Genomic DNA, 18,048 nt, shown 5'->3' with positions numbered 1-18,048 from the left:
CGCACACACGCGCACACACAAAGAGGCAGGGAACGTGGTAAGGACAGAAAAGAGAGAAGAAAGAGAGGTAAAGAAAAACAGCAACACAAGAGACCCACTGGCTTTAAAAAAAAAAAAAAAAAGGTAACTTCTGGTCATACATCCTAAGATCCTGTTTTGATTCATACTAACAGAATACTGAAAGTATGAACCTGTGCTCAAAATAACAAAGTTAAAGTTCACTGTGTGTGCTATCCTGCTAGAGAGCGTTAAAAGAGCAACAATCAGCGTTTAATTCTTGGCTTGTATTTTATATACGGACCCTGCATTCATTTTATGAAATGAAGCTATGGAAAGACAAATCACCGAGGACTACTTGTTATTTATTAGAACATCAGTATCTCTCTGCTTCATTACAGAAATAATTTTTTAACAAAAAAACCCAATAGTATTTCCAGCAGTGGAATAAGTATCGTTTGTATAATTTTTCATTTAAGGAGCTGTAGTAATTCTGATCAGCTTGGCAGCCACGCTCCCAACTAGTCAAATAGTTTTGTCTGCCTAAAGTCCACACAAATCGACATCTGGAGGGCATGTCCTGGTTTTCACAGTTAAAATTACTGTGCAGCATTTATATACTATTTAAAAACAAAAGCAAACGTAGTTCCACATTTCCTGCTAAATACTAATAGATAAATACACAGGTCTCTCCTCTGCTTACAATTGCTTCAGAGTTCTCAGAGGGAGAAACCAAGATTTCCATTTCCTTTTTTAAATGTCAGTGTACATTCTTCCCTCCCCCTCTTTCCCTGCCTCCAAAAGACTCCTTTTTCCATACAAGTTTATGCCCTAATAAGAAAACCGGACATACTAGGGAAGACAGAGATGACAGAGTATCAAAACGCACAATCCCCCTCTTTGTTAGCCTTGCAGAAAGACTTTTTAAAAAAAACAACAAAAAAAAAAAAAACAGGATGAAGACTGAAGACAATAGAAGGCCCTTTATAAGCAGGGATCAGAGCAGAAAGATGCCAAGAAATCCAGTGAGATCTTTAAAATGGATCAGTAAAGCAAATAAAATACAGTTGGGCATACCTCTTTTATCCAAAAAGCTCCACAACACACAACCAAAATTACTGGTTTTCTGGATGCATGTCATGTGTATTCTTAATCTCAGAACTCAACAAGCAGCAGTTTGGGCAGACAATTTTCTCCTTCTTCCCTCACATTCAGTCACAATTATAGCACCCCTACATTGACCCATTTTCCCCAACCTTGCCCACTAAACAAATCTTCCCTGCAATACAAACAGGGACTACCTATTCTGGACATACACATACAATACACCCACCCCACATCTGAGTTTCTTCACATTTTCTACACGTACGTTGGAACGCTTCAGCCACGCGGTTATGCGAAGAGTGGTTAGTATTTTAATTACTGTTTCTGTCTTTATGCAAGAGTCTATCACCTCACTGTGATTAGAGTAACAGGACTTGGAGAGCTTGCCAACTGGGAAACAGGGTGGTGGGGGGGGAAACTTCATTCATGAATTCTTCTATCCCTGCCTGGTTGAGGTTAGACATGTCATGGAGATGACTCTGGCCCCCAAACATCTGCACTACTGGAAGTACAACTTCCTTTCAGCGACTGACTTACAGAACTGCCAAGAGCTCTCGGCCAGGCAGTGATGTTTAATTTCATTTCTCCATTTGTATTTTTAATTTTGGAAACAAAAACAGAAATGTAAAGCACACCGACAAAAGAAAACAACTCCACAATTCTAGAAAGCCCTGCTATTTCCCTGCCAGGCCAAAACACCTGCTCCTGCTAATGATGGCTTTATGCTTATATACACCTGCCATCCAGAAGGGCTCCAGAGCACTTTGCAGCCTGATTTATACGTACACAAATCATTAAAACCACCAAAATTAAGCCACTGCTGGGGCGAGATGTAGCAATTGTTTAACTGCACACAGCCATGCTGTTCAGCTGCTCAGGACGTGAACTAAAAGACACCGTATCCAACCAAAGCTACAGGGGGAACGTTAGGTAGACAGAACATCGTTGCCCAATCTGGATTTTGGCCAATCATTACTTAAAGTATTTGCATGTGAAAAGTCCTAGGATCTTTAAGGAACAAATACAGTGCAACCTTCAGTTTTATAAATGATCCAAAAGACAAGCAATATACATTTCCTACATCTAAAATCCTCCTTTAGCAGTCCCTCCCTGCAGTAATTACTGTTTATGCCTTAACTTCAGAAGCTCATAGTATCAGACATCAGTTTTGGAAACATCCTGTGGTTGAAGCACTTGATCTTGCAGAGCCAGCAAACTGATAGGGTCTGGCAACAAATGCAGACGATTGAGAAAAAAAAAAAAAAAAAAAAAAAATCCTTTACAAAACACACACATGAGTGGATCAGTTCCCCTCACAAGCACCCCCAGCCAAAAGAACTGAATTTCTCAACTGATCTCGAAACAGCTTTGAAAACCAAGAAAGTAACGGAGCTGAGACACGGGCAAGCTGAGGCGGAAAGATAGCACTGCTTTCTAAAACCCTCCTCCCGTGGACAATGCCAAATTAACAGCTGCAAAGTCAATGAAGTGGAATGAAATAGGTGTCACCGCACATACCAAGAAGGCAAAAAGGCATTGGGGAACAGGTTAAAAAGATTAGGAAACCAGGCATCCAAAACACGCCACGATACGTTTAACAGTTTGGGCGTTTGGGCACAAATTTGCAGTCTCAAATATGCAGAGTAATATTTTGGAAATGGAAGTGCGTTCAGCAGATAATCTCATCATAATATTATCAGCAAACCATCAGAGATAATCTGTTTCTCTAAGGTAATTAAAAAAAAAAAAAAAAATCAGATCAGGAGATCAGGGCATCTTTACTAAGACCTCCTCCAGAGGTGTCCTTACTTGAAAGCAGCTTTATTGTAATCCTAGAAACAATGAAAATTCAATTCTCAAGAGTAAATACAGACAAGCTTGAAATGCAGCACGACTGTTTTAAAGTTTCAGACACATCTGCCTCTGAATCATCCTGACAATACAATTCCATTTTCATATGTTTTAAAATACATGTTTCTCCCCCAGATTTTTATGCAGTGCTCCTCAAATTAACAAACTATTTTTTTAAAGTTACAGGTAAGTGCAGAAAGAATTGTAACAACAGATGGTAAAGAAAAAAAAACCTCAGCCTAAAAACACATCTCTTTGATTTGAAGTTTCTAGATTCGTAAATGGGAACGGGAAGCATAATTCTGCATTTCATTCTCTTGTTTTATCCAAACACAGCAAACAATTCTCAAATACTTTATCAGAACAAGGTAGCCTCGGTACACCAGAATTCTCAAATGAGTTATTGAAGATAATGAGTGGAAAGGCGTTTCTAACTGAAATAAACCAGAAAAGGAAAAAAAAAAAAAAACCACACCAAAACAAAAAACAAAAACAAAACAAAACAAACTAGAAAAAACTTTATGAGAACATTTTTACATCAAGCATCAGACAATTTGCTAAACTAAGCTGTATATTCAGCAGTTAGAAACGTATGTTTCCACCCTTTTAAAACACGATTAGCAACTGGTTTTCTAAATTCTTAGAAATTTCTTAGTGTTGCAGAACCATTGGCCTTTATCAAGGTTATGATAACGTATTTCCATTTTCTTCCAGAAATAATTATGCTACACCTTTGCACCTTCAGGCAAGTTGTTGCAAACCCTCTAGAAAAATCCTGAGTCTGCAGAACCACGCGAGTTTCCCTCCTGCTGGAGCACACGGATTCTGTTTCTGGTCCAAAAAAATGACGGTATTATGGAAAGTACCTAAGCCTGCTCTCTCCTTTCCAAGAAAAGATAGCAGCATACAAAGGAACAGGTAAGTCAAGTACTTTATAGGAGCAAGGCTGTAGTACTTGGAAAACAAACACCCCTCCGCCTCCCAAAAAAAAGACCAAACCCACCATTTTGGGGAATAAAACATTAAAGAATGCAAAAGGCATAAGGGTACATTTGACTAGGTTATTTCAGTTTTGCCGCCCAGTTAAGAATAAAGGCTTCTTATAAAAATCAAACGTCATTAGTGGTACCACAGAAATGCACAGAGTGCACAAACTCGAGGCTGTTCTTCCTGTCTAGGACACTGGTCCCAAGCGCAGTTCAGACACAAACAAAACAGCACATTCTCCAGCAAGTCTCTGCAAGAGCACAGCACTGCTCACAAAATACAGGCAGATTTTTCACCGTTCACACGAAGATTTACCTCAAGACAATTCCACCTTCTAACACAAAAATTAAAGCTACAGACCTACATATAAACCAAAATAATTTGCCACAGTTTAACCTTTCGCACTCTAAGTAGCATCCCCTCCAGTCGCTATCTTTATCATCATTTTCAAAGCAGTTGATGCAGTTTTCGGTCAACATACGCCCAAAGAAAACCCCTTACACGTGCGTTTTCTCAAACTTGAGAGAAAGTCACGCACGCTCTTTATATGCCGTTTCCCATCAGGGTGAATGGGAAAATACAAGACTATTGAAGATACGCTACTAAGGGACATATCACCACACGAGAGAACGTCAATCTGCCGTGCTGGAGGGAATAGACACTTACCTCGTTTGTGAAGCCACCCTTCCTTCACTATTGCTACTTCATTCATAATGGCAGGAATGTCTCTCGAAAAACCAGTTTATGCCGAAAGATCACTCTGTTGAAATTCCTGAACTCCCGCAGAAGGCTCCACAAAAGGGACGGGGTTGGTTTTTTTCCGTTTTTCCTCTTCTCGGCTCTTTCTAAAAGGGTCAAAAGAAGAGCGCACCATCATTTTGAAGCATGTCACATATTTACAGTAAGGGATACAACAGGGAGTAGCTTTCATTGCTGGGTTGTTAGTTTGGGGTTTTTTTTATTATTACAAATCCTAAACAAGGGCTTAACTCTTCACAGGGGTTTTTATACCTTGGCGGGTGGGGGTGCCAAAATACGTGCTCACTAAAACCCTGCTTCTTCACTGAGCAGGCTGATCGCTGGCAGACTGTCTGGATTAGAGGCAGATGCAAGACCTTGCCCAGTAGACCTCCGTTTCTCCAACACCTCGCCCCCCACAACAATAAAAATTCTGAGATTTCACGAAGTCCAGTTTTAAGCATTTCCTGGTAAGGAGACTTCCAGAACCTCTGCTGGAAGGTTTCTTTACAGCCTGATGTATAGCAGTCTATGAACTAGTACACAGCGCATCTTGGAGATACATCTCTGCCAATAAAAATTCCCAATACTCTGCTTCAGATTTTTCTACCTTCAGCATCATCCTGTTACTCCTGCTCAGATCTCCTTGGCTCCCCAAAAGGTGTCTTCTCTACCTCTGATATTTATCACTCCTACCTCTCCTAGATGCATACAAAGAATCTCAGATGAGCTTATGTACCTTTCTGTTATCCTAAATCAGCCCTTATAGCACCCTGATCAATTTTATTGCCCTTCCCTGAACGCACTGCAGTTTGCCACTGTCTTTCTTGCAATGAAATACACCTAAATGCAACTTGGGATTTTTACCCCTCTGCTTTATGAGATGAAGTCCCTATCCAAATAGCTCAAAATTGCCGTAACTTATTGAAAATGTGCCTAGCTCATGGCTGACTACCACAGAAATGTTTTTCGTGTTTCTCTCCCTCATTGAAAGTAATCTCTTCCCAAATGCATTAGCTTTTATTATTTTTCTAAATTGAATCTGATTATTTTTCTGCTTGTGGTACAAATGTTCTCTGTTTGTTTTTCTTTAATGACTCCTGTGCTCTCTGAAGTGTCCATACCGCCGTTCATTTTGGTATTACTTGGGTGATCAAAAAAATGTAATTGGTGACAAATTCCCAGCAGTAACCACGAAGTTTAATAAAACAAAACCCAGCAGCATTTTGTAACCTGCCACCAAAGACCTGGCTTTTACTGGAGTTTCTCTCCAACCACAGAGACATCACATTTCCACCTAACAAATCTATACCGTCTCTGCATGCATTTGGCACGTGTGCATCAATTATCTCCGAACATGCAGGTGATAGCCATCCATCAGAAACTAGATTAAAAAGCAACTAATTCCCCATAACTCACTAAGACACAACCCTGGGTGGAAGAAACAGGTGGTCAAAACGAATCCAACCTAAAATTGAAAGCCCAGCAGGGACAGAAGGCTCCGTACTGTACATCCCCAGTGCTCTGAAATAGGCAGGTCAAACTTGGAACACGTCCCATCACTGCCAGCAGGAACAGACCGGGAGAAAGGAGGTCACTCCCCTGATACTTTGCCTGTGAACTTTGACTGTTTACCACTATTCCTCAGCTTTTCCAATAACATTTTATTTTCTAGTTTTTCCCCAGAAACAAGGTGGGTTTGGGTTTTTGGTTTTTTCCAAGTTACGAATCTGCCATATCTCACCAGTTATCATTATCAGCTCCCAAAAACAGGTAAGTGGTTTGCCTGAGGGAGGGAAAACACCCCAAAAATGACATTGGAACAAGAGACATGTAAGAATTCCTTAATTTCATAAATAAATATGAGAAGACCATATGCTGCAGAATAGAGATCAGTAACCTTGGAACAAACTCCTTTAGCTCCAGAGCAATTAGGACAGAACCTGACTAAGACAGCAGGCTTTTGTTCTCCTTCCAAAATTGCATGCCCAATCGTCATGCGAGCTAGACCTACTTGTTGATGTCAAGAGCAGACTAGACCTCGTTTAAGAGGCTTCATTTAAGCATTGAGCGATTTGCAAAAGTGTTGAACAAAACCCCTGCGATTATCACAGCTTACGTCTGGAAACGCAACACCCAGGCGTGAAAGTTAACACTTCTAAGGTTCTGCCACAACAGAACGCAGGGACTGTGTGACCTACCTCTGCACCTCGAATTCAATTCTTTAGCTGCACTGAGCAATCAATATCCTTTTCGATAACCATAAGTTAAAAAAAAGGAAGCTACAAGCCAAACTAGTCCGTAGAAAGGACAATCCTATTATTAAAAACAGAGAAAAGCGCACGGGCCCAAAGTTCTGCAATCTGCAGCTAACTTACTCCAGGTTTTTCTGGGTTAACGCTTGCCAAGATTACCACTTGGCAGCCTCCTGCTTGTCATCGGCTAAACTGTCATCTCATAATCTGAATCTGAATGACAATACAGCCCAAAAAAAAGCAGATGAACAACGAAATCCAAAGTTCAGAGGAACTACTTTTTTCTACTCTCTCTGGTGACCAGAAAGTTTGGATTGGCTTTTCCCTACAATTTCTACCCGAGAAACATTCCCCACCTGCTACTGCAGCCATGCTACCAGAGATGTGTCTTTACCTGCCCGTCTCCTTCAAGGGGAGAGGGGTGGTGAAGGGGGTAGGGTGCATTATAAAGGAAGCACGTACAGAAGACTGGGTGGCACGGCACAGCGAGGTGGGCTAACACTAAACATTCCTCAACACCAACCTGCAGCATGAGCTCCACTTCGGTCCTTCAATCAGCCGTCCCTAATTTTATAAGGGAGATCTAAAGTTAATTTTTCTTCCCAGTGTGAAGAGCTGGGAATCCTTTCTCACTGCCCAACAAGACGCCCGTAGACACAGCTCCAACAGAAGCAAACCCACTTCATCTGGTATATTTTAAAACACACGTTCAAGCTGTGCCTAATATATCTATTTTAGTAAAAGACGCTATTGAAGACAGTGGCAGCAAGTAAGAGTAATTTCTGGGAACAGAAGAGCCAGTTAACTACAGGTCAACGTGCTACTGAAGATGCGTAAACCAGAGAAAGTTCCTTTTCCATAAAATCCTTAGAGTGGAAAAAAAAAAAAAGGAATGATTACAGTCCTCATTTATGGCCATCTAGGAATGGTTCCCAGTGAGCAGAGGGCATCTGAGGTAAGTATGACCTGGCTGCTCCAGCCCGTGTCTGCACATGACTGAATACTGTCAAAAGCTAAACAACTCCATCTTTCTCTTAGCCTTCTATTTGCTTGTTTTTCAATATGCATCTCTGCAATACCTTTTTCAATGCCAAAGTATTTCTCACGTGGCTGAAGTGCAGTAAATCATGAATGGCATGACATTAGCACCGTATCTTGGTGACGCTGGTTTTACGCATATATTAATTCCTTAAAGGCTATTAACTTCTTCATAAATAATGAGATAACTCACTTCCTTAGGCGCTGCGGCAGCAAAACCTGCTTGAAGGAGTCAATCAAACCAACCGTCCAACAGAAGGTGGAGCAGAACCATCTTTTCCGTATTTGGGAGAGTGGCGTTAGAGCTCCTTCTCTCACTCTGTTCCACTTCTTATGCCCGCCTTCTTTTGCCTCTACAAGATCAAGAGATGAACCTGTCCTCCTGGCCCTCTTTCCAAGATGGAATTTTATACTTGTTTCTACTCACACCTTAAAGCAGAGCAGGAAGAAAAGGAATTCTTCCGTAATGCCGAAGATGAAACCTAAGCTTACAGGATACAGGAGCATCTGCGGTAATTTCTTTGTCTACAAGGAAGAGTAAACAAGAGACTAAAGGAGGATGAGACCCACCAAGCTCGGTCCTGCTGCTGCCTCACCTGGCGTGTTAGAAAGTGTCCAGGCTGCACTCGTTAGCCCAGATCAGAAAGCAGGCTACAGCAAAGCGTGCTCCTGGACTAACACTCTGCCCATCACACAACCAATCACTGATGCCCACTGTCCTGCTGTGGCACAGTCCTGATGCTCCCAGGACACCCCGAGCATTAATGTGCCACACATCCTTACGTCTTCTTCTAATGCACAAAAGCAGGAGCAGGCAAAAAAAGGACACAGCAGCCCTTGGGCACATGACACTGTCACAAGAGCAGATGAAACATGCAGGAATTGGAGCGGTGTGGGTTTAGGCCCATTTACATGGGATACGATGAGCAACCTAAGCTTTCTTCCCGCAGTAGATCCCAGTGTGAGCTCCCAGCTGACAGCCAACTGCACCTGAACAGCACAGACACAACAAAGCTGGGCTCCAGCCAACGTTTCAAGTAGAGTGTACAGAGAGGTGTCCCCACCAGGCTTTGGCCAGTGAAGTACCATCTCCTGCATTATGCAAATCCTGCCCTGGGTGTTTTGCAGGAGCAGCAGCGGTTCCAACACACTCAAGGCCCTCCAAGCACACAGCAGTAGCTCCGCACCATGACCCAGTTACCAAATCTGGGCAGAGCGCTTTCAAGAAAGCTTAAAAGGACCAGGATGTTCCAGCATCTTAGCATCTTAGCTTACTTTACAAAAACACACTGTGGGCCTTGAGTTAGGTGTGGTCACTAGTATTTGCTACCATATGTTCTGTGTCGAATGACGCCACATCTAAACTGGTATTTCATGGCAGCTTGCCACAAGGTTCGGAAAGGCTTCTCTGATACTAAGAGCTATAGGGAAAATGGTAAGTGGGAGAAAAAAGGAAAATCCCTAAAGCCACATCCACTTTTCTTCTAATCTGTTAGGCTGGTCTAGGTTTACCAAACTGTAATTTGAAATACTTGTGCTCTCATGCCTTCGCTGATCAATCGACAGAGGTTAACATTGCTCAGGTGAGGGGCCAGAGTTACGACATCCAGCTGGCCAAGCTGCAACCGTGACTATAGTTTGACAGGACAAACTTAAGCTGCCTATTTAAAAACTGAGTGATGGCAGAAAAGAGACTTCTTCATGTCCTCTCTGTCAAAGACACAGCCCAGACAAAATCCTCTTTATGTTCCCAAACAAGAACAAGTCCTTTTACAGTTTATGCTCATATAATTTAAGAACTGTACTGCTCAGAACTTCTGTACCAATTTGAGATGCATTTCATCAAATTCCATTTTCAAGTCTTTATAACAGAAGTTTTGTTCTGTCCCCATACAAATCAAGTCAGTTGTGAACTTATTTAATTCTTAATGTAATCACTTACAGGACATTTTTATAAGCCAGCAAGTGAATGCTGGGGCTACCAGTTACTTGTGGACATTGGATCAATTCTTAAATTTGATTTACCACTGCTGCACACCAAAACCAGTTTTATAAACATCACACACAACAAAAACCCTCCTATTTAAAAAATCAAAGGTAGTTCCACAGTGTCACTAAATCTGTTAACTCAGACAAATGTTGTGGCTGTCATCAGGAAATTAACTACTACATAAAAGTAATTACTAGTCATGCAGTATGTCAAATTTATTTACCTGTAAACAAATATTCTTCTGAATTAAGTGTTAGTAACTCCCCTTTATAACTGTATTTTGAAATGTACATCCCTCCTGTGGTATAAATAAAACAAACAAGAGCAAATCAGGGATTTGCTTCTTATATGTGAGAGGTGGTAGGAAAACAAAGCAAAAAGAAAAAGAGTTAAATATTTTCCCCAGGAGGGTGGGAGGAAGGGGGGATACCGATAAGGTGCAAGCTGCATTAGCATCAGTAGCATACTGTCAGTAAAATATATAAAAAGTCCCAGTACATTCATATACTCGATTACAATTTTGTGTTTTACAAAGAAACAGCAGCAAAAGTCCCAGAAGTCTCCAAGAACATTTCCACAACTGCAGAATTTCACTTGGGGGGGGGGGGGGGGGGGACGGACACGCGAGAGGGGGGTGGGCATCTGCAGACAGCTCCCTACAGCTCTGCAAAACACGACTGCAAAAAAAAATACAAATCAAGTCCACAAACGCTGCACTGCCACCTACACACGCCAAATGCCCACGGAGATAATCACACCCCCGTCGGCACTTAGTGGTCCGCAAAGCGGAGCTGGGCTGAACAACGCGGCTACACAAGACAAGGAAAATGGGGGAGGGAAGGCGAGATAGAGGGGGGGAACAGGAGAACTGGGGGGGAGGGAGGGGGGGCACTTGGTGACTTTAATTGCCACAGTTTTAGAAATACCCCCGCCGCCACCCCCGTTCCCTGGGGGATGCTAGGCAGGTCCTGGGCGGCCCCAGCCTCCGCCGGCGCTGGAGAGGCCGGGACAGGCCCCGGGGCCGCCGGGGGGAGCCCCCCGCCCCGCCGCCCTCTCATCCACCGCATCCCGGGGGAGCCAACAGCTTCCTGCCCGCCCCGGGCCCGCCGGCAGGACGCCGGCCGGGGGCCGCCCGCAGCTCGGCCCCCCCTCACCCACCCACCCACCTCGCCCGGCCGCCGCAGCCCGGCCGTGCCCGGGGCGGGGGGGCGGCGGGGCAGCCCCCCGGCCGCCGCCGCGGCCTAGGCGGGTCAGCGGCCGCCGCCCGGGAAAGGCGGAGGGCGGCCGCCGCCCCCCTTCCCTTCTCTTCCCTTCCCCTCCCCTCCCGGCCCGGCACAATGCGGCGGGCACGGCGCGGCCGAGCGGAGCAGGCCCCGGCCCCGTCGCTTCCTTCCCCCAGCCCTTCCCAGCCGGGGGGGGAGCTGGTCACTTACATGGCTGGAGCCCGGGGAGGAGGTGATAGGAGGGTGGCGGCGGCAGGGGAAGGGAGCCGGGGAGGGAGGCAGGGGAAGGGGAGGGAAGGGGGGAGCGAGCCAGCGAGCAAGCGGGAGGGAAGGGGGAGGCTGGCGAGGCGGGCTCTCCGGCGGGTGCCGAGCGAAGGCCTCACTGGGCTCCCGGCAGCCGCCGCCTCCTCACCATCCCCGGGCGGCGGGCGGCGGGGCGGCTCCTCCTCCCCCTCTCGCAGGCGCTCGGCCCATGGGGCTCACACGCCCGCTCCGGCTGCCGGCCTCCCTTCCCCGCCGCTCCGCCTCGCCCCCGCCGCCGCCCTGCCTCCGGCCGGGAGGGGGAGGCCGCCCCTCGCCTCGCTCAGCAGCACCCCCGCAGCCGCCACCGCCGCCTCCCCCCGCGCCACCGGGCCGAGCTCCCGCAGCCGGGGCCGGGCTCGTCCCACACGCGTCTCCGCGGCGCTCGCTCACATCCTCCGGGGAGCGGCCGCCGGGTCCTACCGCCGCCGCGCCGCTTCCCGCCCGCCCCGCCGTGCCGAGGGGCCGCCCCGCTCCGCTCCGCGCCGCTCCCCGGCAGGAGGAAGGGAGGGGGGGGGGGGTCGGTTCGCCGCCCGGCCCTGACTCGCCGCCCTCCAGGCTCCCCCTCAGCGCGGCGGGGCAGCCCCCGCCGACCCGGCCCTGCCGCCGCCCCCCTCCGCCCACCCGGCGGGCCGGCCCCGGGCCCCACGGGCGGCGTTTCCGGGCCCCCGGCGAGGCCTGGCTTCCCCCTACCCCAGCGCTCCGGGACCGGACCGGCCCTTGACCCCGGGCGTTTGGGTCGCCGTGCCCTGGGAGGTTGATGTGGCCTCTCCTAAACTCGGCCCTGCGGGAAGCCGCCGGCGTTAGGAGCCTGGTGCCCGGAGCGGAGACAATTTACCCCAAAAAAACAAGAGGCCCGACCCCGGGGCAGGGCAGAGGCCCGGGCCGCCCCTGGCATTTCAACCTCTGGGAAGGGCCGAGGCCCCCGTAGACCTTTTGGGAGCCACCAGCAAGCTTCCCTGTAAAACATGAAGTGCCAGAGCTTTCCCTCACACCCACAGAACACGGATTGATGAAATGCTGAGGTACCACCATACCTTGGATACTTCAATATCCCTTTCCTGTGTGGCGTGGAAAGGTTAAGCAGTTGCCCCCCCGGGGGCTCACGGTGGCGATGGGGCCGGGGCGGTGGGTCTGGAGGCTGCGCTCGGGGCCATCCTGCTCTCTCTCACAGCAGGAATGGCTCAAAACATCACAAATAACTTGGAACTATTGGTTGCAGCATGTAAATTATTTCCTAAGATTTTTTTTTTTCTTTTAAGAGCCGCTCCGCTCTGAAAAACGATGTTGTGGAAATGCCTTTGACAGATTTATTATTTCTCTGCGTTTCCAGTATCGAAATTTGCCCTCTTTGGTCATTAAGGGGTTTTGTTTATTTTCTAATTGACAGTGCCATAAACACCAACTGGGCTGTAAGAACTGATTGGATTTCTTCAGAAACGCACGCTGATGGTCGCATTTCTGCAATCGGAAATTAGCTGGAATTTAGAAAGCGTCACATCTTCCCCCAGCTCTGTTAACAGCACAAAGGGGCATAAAATGCATTTACAGCAGTAAAGCTGGGGAATACGACTCTGCCTTTGCACTGGTAGCAAACTTGTTTGATACAAGAAGAGGCTTTTCTATCACGTAATTTGAATGCTTGTACGCTTTTAGTGAAATCCACTTTCTTCTTCCATTTTGATTGACTAATCACGTGTCTAATCATATCTGTCACCAGGGTTCCCAAGCATCAAATGGATCTCTGGGGTTTGGGTGTGCTAAAGGAGCCAACGGTGAGACAGAGGAGGAAAGGCTTCCCTCATCTTCATGGTCGTCTTCAGGGAAAAAAGAGCAAGACCTCCTTTCCCACCAAGGAACAGCCCAGTTCCTCCTGGCAGAGCTGCTACACCAGCGTGGTATTTTCTACTGGGTTTACTGGGGCGTATTTCAGCACAGTTTTAAAAATGTACCGTTCTGGCAGCCTGGCGGAATAAGCAGACGCCGTGGTACAGACCCAGTTACCGACTTTAGGGTCAGATCTTCGTCTGCTGCAGTCAGTGGAAAGATTTCGGTTGATTTTGGGGCAGAAGGAAAGGGCTGTGAGAATTTTCTAAGATGCAAAGGTAACGGAAAGGAAAAATCTAGGTTTGTGATCACGTTTCAACCTACCGTGCATTACGTTCAGAATATTTAGTGTCGATTAAACTGTAGGTGGCCGCTAAAGATTTATTTAAAATTAAATTAATTATGGACGTGTACGGAACTTTAAAAAAAAAAAGAAGAAAATTCATTTATGAACTAATTTTGAGTCTTCAGACTGCAGTTACACCTGGCAATAAAGAACGGGTGTAGGTACAGGAGTTCGCTGGCTGTAGGACGCTCGCGTCCAGGCAGGGGGATCTCTGGTAATAGATGTGGTTGGCGGAGAGCTTTCTTGCCTTCCTGCCAAACCCTGTACTGATTGATAAGCTCCCAGGCGGCGCGGTGAGCAAGGTCATTAGGACTTCCCCCTGCAAATGAAGCAGCAGCTTAAAAAATAAGGTCATACAGTAAACAGTTTTCTGTCCTGAAGAGAAGAAAATAAACCTCCCTTGTTTGCTAGAAAGGAAGTACAATTAAAAAAAAAAAAAAAAACCAACCAAAATTTCAACATGAAGAGATTGTTTAGATTTGCCGGCTGTTGATTTACTGTGATGAAAGGCAGGCCCAAACTAGAAAGTTTGGATCCCGTTCTGGATCTGACATGGCCCAAATTTGAGGGGGAAGTGTGATTCGGAGTCTGGAGTAAGGGCTTATCTCTCAAACACAGCAAAGTGCCGGGGATAAAAATACCCAGGTAAAGTAGGAAGTGCCTGGTCTGCAACAACAAGAGTGACTTTGTATCAACAATGAACAAAAGCAGCTGCTTTTTTTTTTTTTTTCTTTGAGAACAATGAAATCACTCAAGAATTGTTATAAATGCAAACCGGGGGTTTTATCACTCAGTTATCATCAATGGGATTATAGTCTATAAACCCTAATTTTCAGGGAAGTCCCTAGATTTCCCTGAGCGCTTCCTCAAATTTCACATCTGTTGACTTTGGATTATTAAAGTGCTTCAGGATAAGGTGCATCAACTGTTCCTTGGTATTATATTACCTGAAAATACCAAACGTAGGGGTTAGTGGCAAAGAACGGTTGATGGCTAGACTTTGTATTAATACCACACCAGAGGAGCAGGCACCCCTGTTCCCATCCATTTTTAACATACATATAGGTAACATGTAATTCACTGTAAGTTTTTAAATTTATTTTAAAATGTTGAAATTATGCAGCTTTGGATAACAATGTGGGGTTTTTTTTTTTATCTAGCCGGGCATGAGAGGAAAGACTACCATGGTAAGATGAAGTGGAATTATTGAGGTAAACCCCAGTAGAACAAACTGTGTTCCATGACAGCACCCTTATGGCCCAACAGTGAATTTGAGTACAGCCCATCTTTTAAAATGGGAAGAAAGAATTCACTGTTGGGCTTCTACTCAAAGGAAGAGACCATCTGACATCCTGTTAGAATTTCAGAGTTGATATCTCAGTCTAGGCATTAACAGCTTTTAAACAAACAATTCAGGTTTGGTCTCAGACAAAAATCTAGCTCAATAAAAATGCAAGTTAAAAGTGCATTTCGCTGTGCCAAATATAATAAACAGAGCTGTGCTTCTAAAATTGAACGTATCCAATGTTTGAAGGTGTCTTTCTCAACAGAAAAACAATAGCAGGCTATCCAGAAAAAATAATAAATATACTGAAAAGCTGTAGATTTGCTTTCTGGAAATCTGTCTTGTGAATAAATCCATGTATGATTTTGTTTGTACTTCTCCGATGAATTTCCTACAAGGCTGGGCATCAGCAAACTGAATGATGCCCGTTTGCGGAAGCATCTTTGGGGAGCTCTTCCCGATGGCCCACTAAAAGCTCTGGGAGAAGTGTCGGGAGACCTGGGTTTGGTTTCCAGCTTCTGTTCTTGGTCACCACAGGTGCTAAAGCTGGACGGCCGAGGGACACCAGTGTGCTTTCTCCAGCTGGAGTGGGAGGAAGAAGAAACACTTCACAGTCCAGCAAAGAGCATTTCAGGCTGGGTCACGAACGCTGGTGACAAACCAAAGCGAGAGCAGTAGAGTCCTCTTCACCAGGAGTAACGATAGCTGTGACAGCGGGCAGCAAACCCAGTGGTATGTAAACAGGAACTGAATTGGTTTGTGTAGAAAACGCGCTAGTTAGATACAGAACACACAGAAATAGCAAATATATCAGTTCTGTCCCATACACCACCGCAGTTGCTTTTGTTATTACAGCAATAACCACAAGTCCCAGTCTGACCCAGGCACCATTAGGTGCTGTAGAGACACATCAGAAGAGACAGTCTTTGATCTTGATCAAAGCAGGATCTAGATCCTGCTATCTGGAGGGACTGAAGTCCGCTTCAAATCACTGCTTTCCCTCCTTGCTTATAAAGTAACATTTCACGAGTTCTTAGTTCTGGGAAGATACCTGAAAATGCTGAAATTCCAATCGTCTGTGTGAGGAACCACCACAATCTTAATCATAGTCAGAAATACTGAAGTTATATACACATATTTAAACAAAAATAAAAACTTCCAGGTTCCTATGCCATTCCCAACTCTCACACCCCCAACACTGATTATGCTCTTCACCTAAAATTGCACAATTAAGCCTGATGTGGGCATATTAACTTGGGTGCAGCTTCAGTGGTCAATTACCCCTGCAGATCCCCACGTGGAAAGGTGGAAGGAGCAGCTGCCAATGGGTCCTTGGAGAACTGGTTCTGGCCACATTGAGCTCCAGGTGGAAGCCAGCACAGAGCAGTCTTCCCTCCTCATGATGCCTGCAATTTCCTCAAGATCCAGAGCTGTAATTGAACCATTAAGGTCATAGGCATTATCATGACAGAGGCTTCTGAGAGCCTTTAAAATGTGTATATATATATATATGACATTTATCCAGTGGGCTGGCAAGTTTTTTTATTATTTGTATATTAATGCTAGAAGAGAAGGGATTGCTTTTAATTTCTTCAGAGCATTTTTAATGGCGTCTGCACGCATGCGAAAATCTGCTACCCTTTGAATTACCTCCTCAAAATTGTGTAGTTTGGAAACTTTTAAGGGCAGAAGTGACCGTTTCAGCATCATTCTGGTCTGACCCTCTGGCTACTGCAGCCATAAAACTTCACTTAGTGACACCTGCATCTGTATTCACACTTCATAGGTAAAAGAGGTGACACTAAAAGTATAAAATGAAAATAAGAATAAAAGCAGGAAAGGAGAGGAAAGATAAATTTGTATCTTTGGTGCTGCTTTTACTTCAGAACCTCCTCATTTCTGCAGTCGTGCCCATCAGACAACAACCAAATGGCTTATGGAGCAACAAGAGAGAGGAGTTTCTGCTGTATTTATAATACAAGAAGCAGTCCTATGAAAGGAGCCCCGGTAATAATTTATATATTACATAAATATTAGTATGTATGTAAATGTATGGTTTTTTATTATTATTATGTATTATATCTATGATTCAGTTGGTGTTGAGGATGCTGTTCTCCACACCAGAGGTGTTTCAGTGAAGTGGGGTTCTTTGGGCTAGCTGTAACAGGGTCCCAGGGACTGCACGCCCAGTGGTGGCCAGAGTTCACGTGAACCGGTCTGGGGGACGTCACTGCTTTGGGTTCACTGGAAGGGAGACCAGTTCACGCACTCCAAGACTGGTCCATGATATAAGCTGAGGCACAATAAATCGGTACGATCACGATATTTGATTCAAAAGCACACTCCAGAATCAAACCTGCTAACGTAGATGGAGGCACTGAGAACGTTGCTGTTACATGAGGTGGTGGGATCCAGAGTCATAGAATCATAGAATGGTTTGGGTTTGGGCTGGAAGGGACTGTAAACTATCATCTAGTCCTAGCCCTCCTGCCATGGGCAGGGACACCTCCCATCAGACCAGGTTGCTCAAAGCCCCATCCAGCCTGGTCTTGAACACCTCCAGGGATGGGGCATCCACAGCTTCTCTGAGCAACCTGTTCCAGTGTCTCTCCATCCTCACAGTACAGAATTTCTTCATAAGATCTGATCTAAAATTCCCCTCTTTCAGTTTAAAACCATTACCCCTCGTCTTATCCCTCCACTTCCTGATCAAGGGTCCCTCCCCATCTCTCCTGTAGGCCCTCTAGGTTCTGGAAAGCCATTATAAGGTCTCCCTGGAGCCTTCCCTTCTCCAGGATGAACAACCCCAACTCTCTCAGCCTGTCTTTGTAGGAGAGGTGCTCCAGTCCTCTGATCATCTTTGTGGCCCTCCTCTGGACCCAACAGGTCTATGTCCTTCCAAAGTACCTCTTTGGTTGCCCTCCCCACCCCATGTCTCACCATACTCAGCACATAACACCGGTTTTCTTGGACATCAAGTCTGCAAACATTGCCTGTCTGCTGAACTTCCCAGCCCAGCCTTCAACAGAATGGCTCACACATTAAGCTGGGTCTGAAGAGGCTCTGCAAAACAGGGCCATCCCTTTGGGGCTGTGTGGGACAGGACC

At 45.7% G+C, this 18,048-nt stretch overlaps 1 protein-coding gene across 1 annotated transcript in view; it reads right to left on the bottom strand.

Annotated features, from left to right (window-relative positions):
* AKT1 (AKT serine/threonine kinase 1) overlaps positions 1-11,698 on the bottom strand; it is a 79,840-nt gene extending 68,142 nt beyond the window's left edge. The window contains exons 1-2 of the mRNA XM_074150030.1: positions 11,394-11,698; positions 4,606-4,784 (exon numbers count right to left, since the gene is read on the bottom strand). Of these exons, the coding sequence (XP_074006131.1) occupies positions 4,606-4,651 (46 nt within the window). The 5' untranslated portion in view covers positions 4,652-4,784; positions 11,394-11,698. The remainder of the gene's footprint in view (positions 1-4,605; positions 4,785-11,393) is intronic.
* Between the last annotated feature and the right edge of the window lie 6,350 nt (positions 11,699-18,048).

Source organism: Numenius arquata, chromosome 6 (genome assembly GCF_964106895.1).
Source record: "Numenius arquata chromosome 6, bNumArq3.hap1.1, whole genome shotgun sequence".
Taxonomy (NCBI): Eukaryota; Metazoa; Chordata; class Aves; order Charadriiformes; family Scolopacidae; genus Numenius; species Numenius arquata.
The sequence above is the reverse complement of the archived record's forward strand: the minus strand, read 5'-3'. Positions and strand labels throughout refer to the sequence as shown.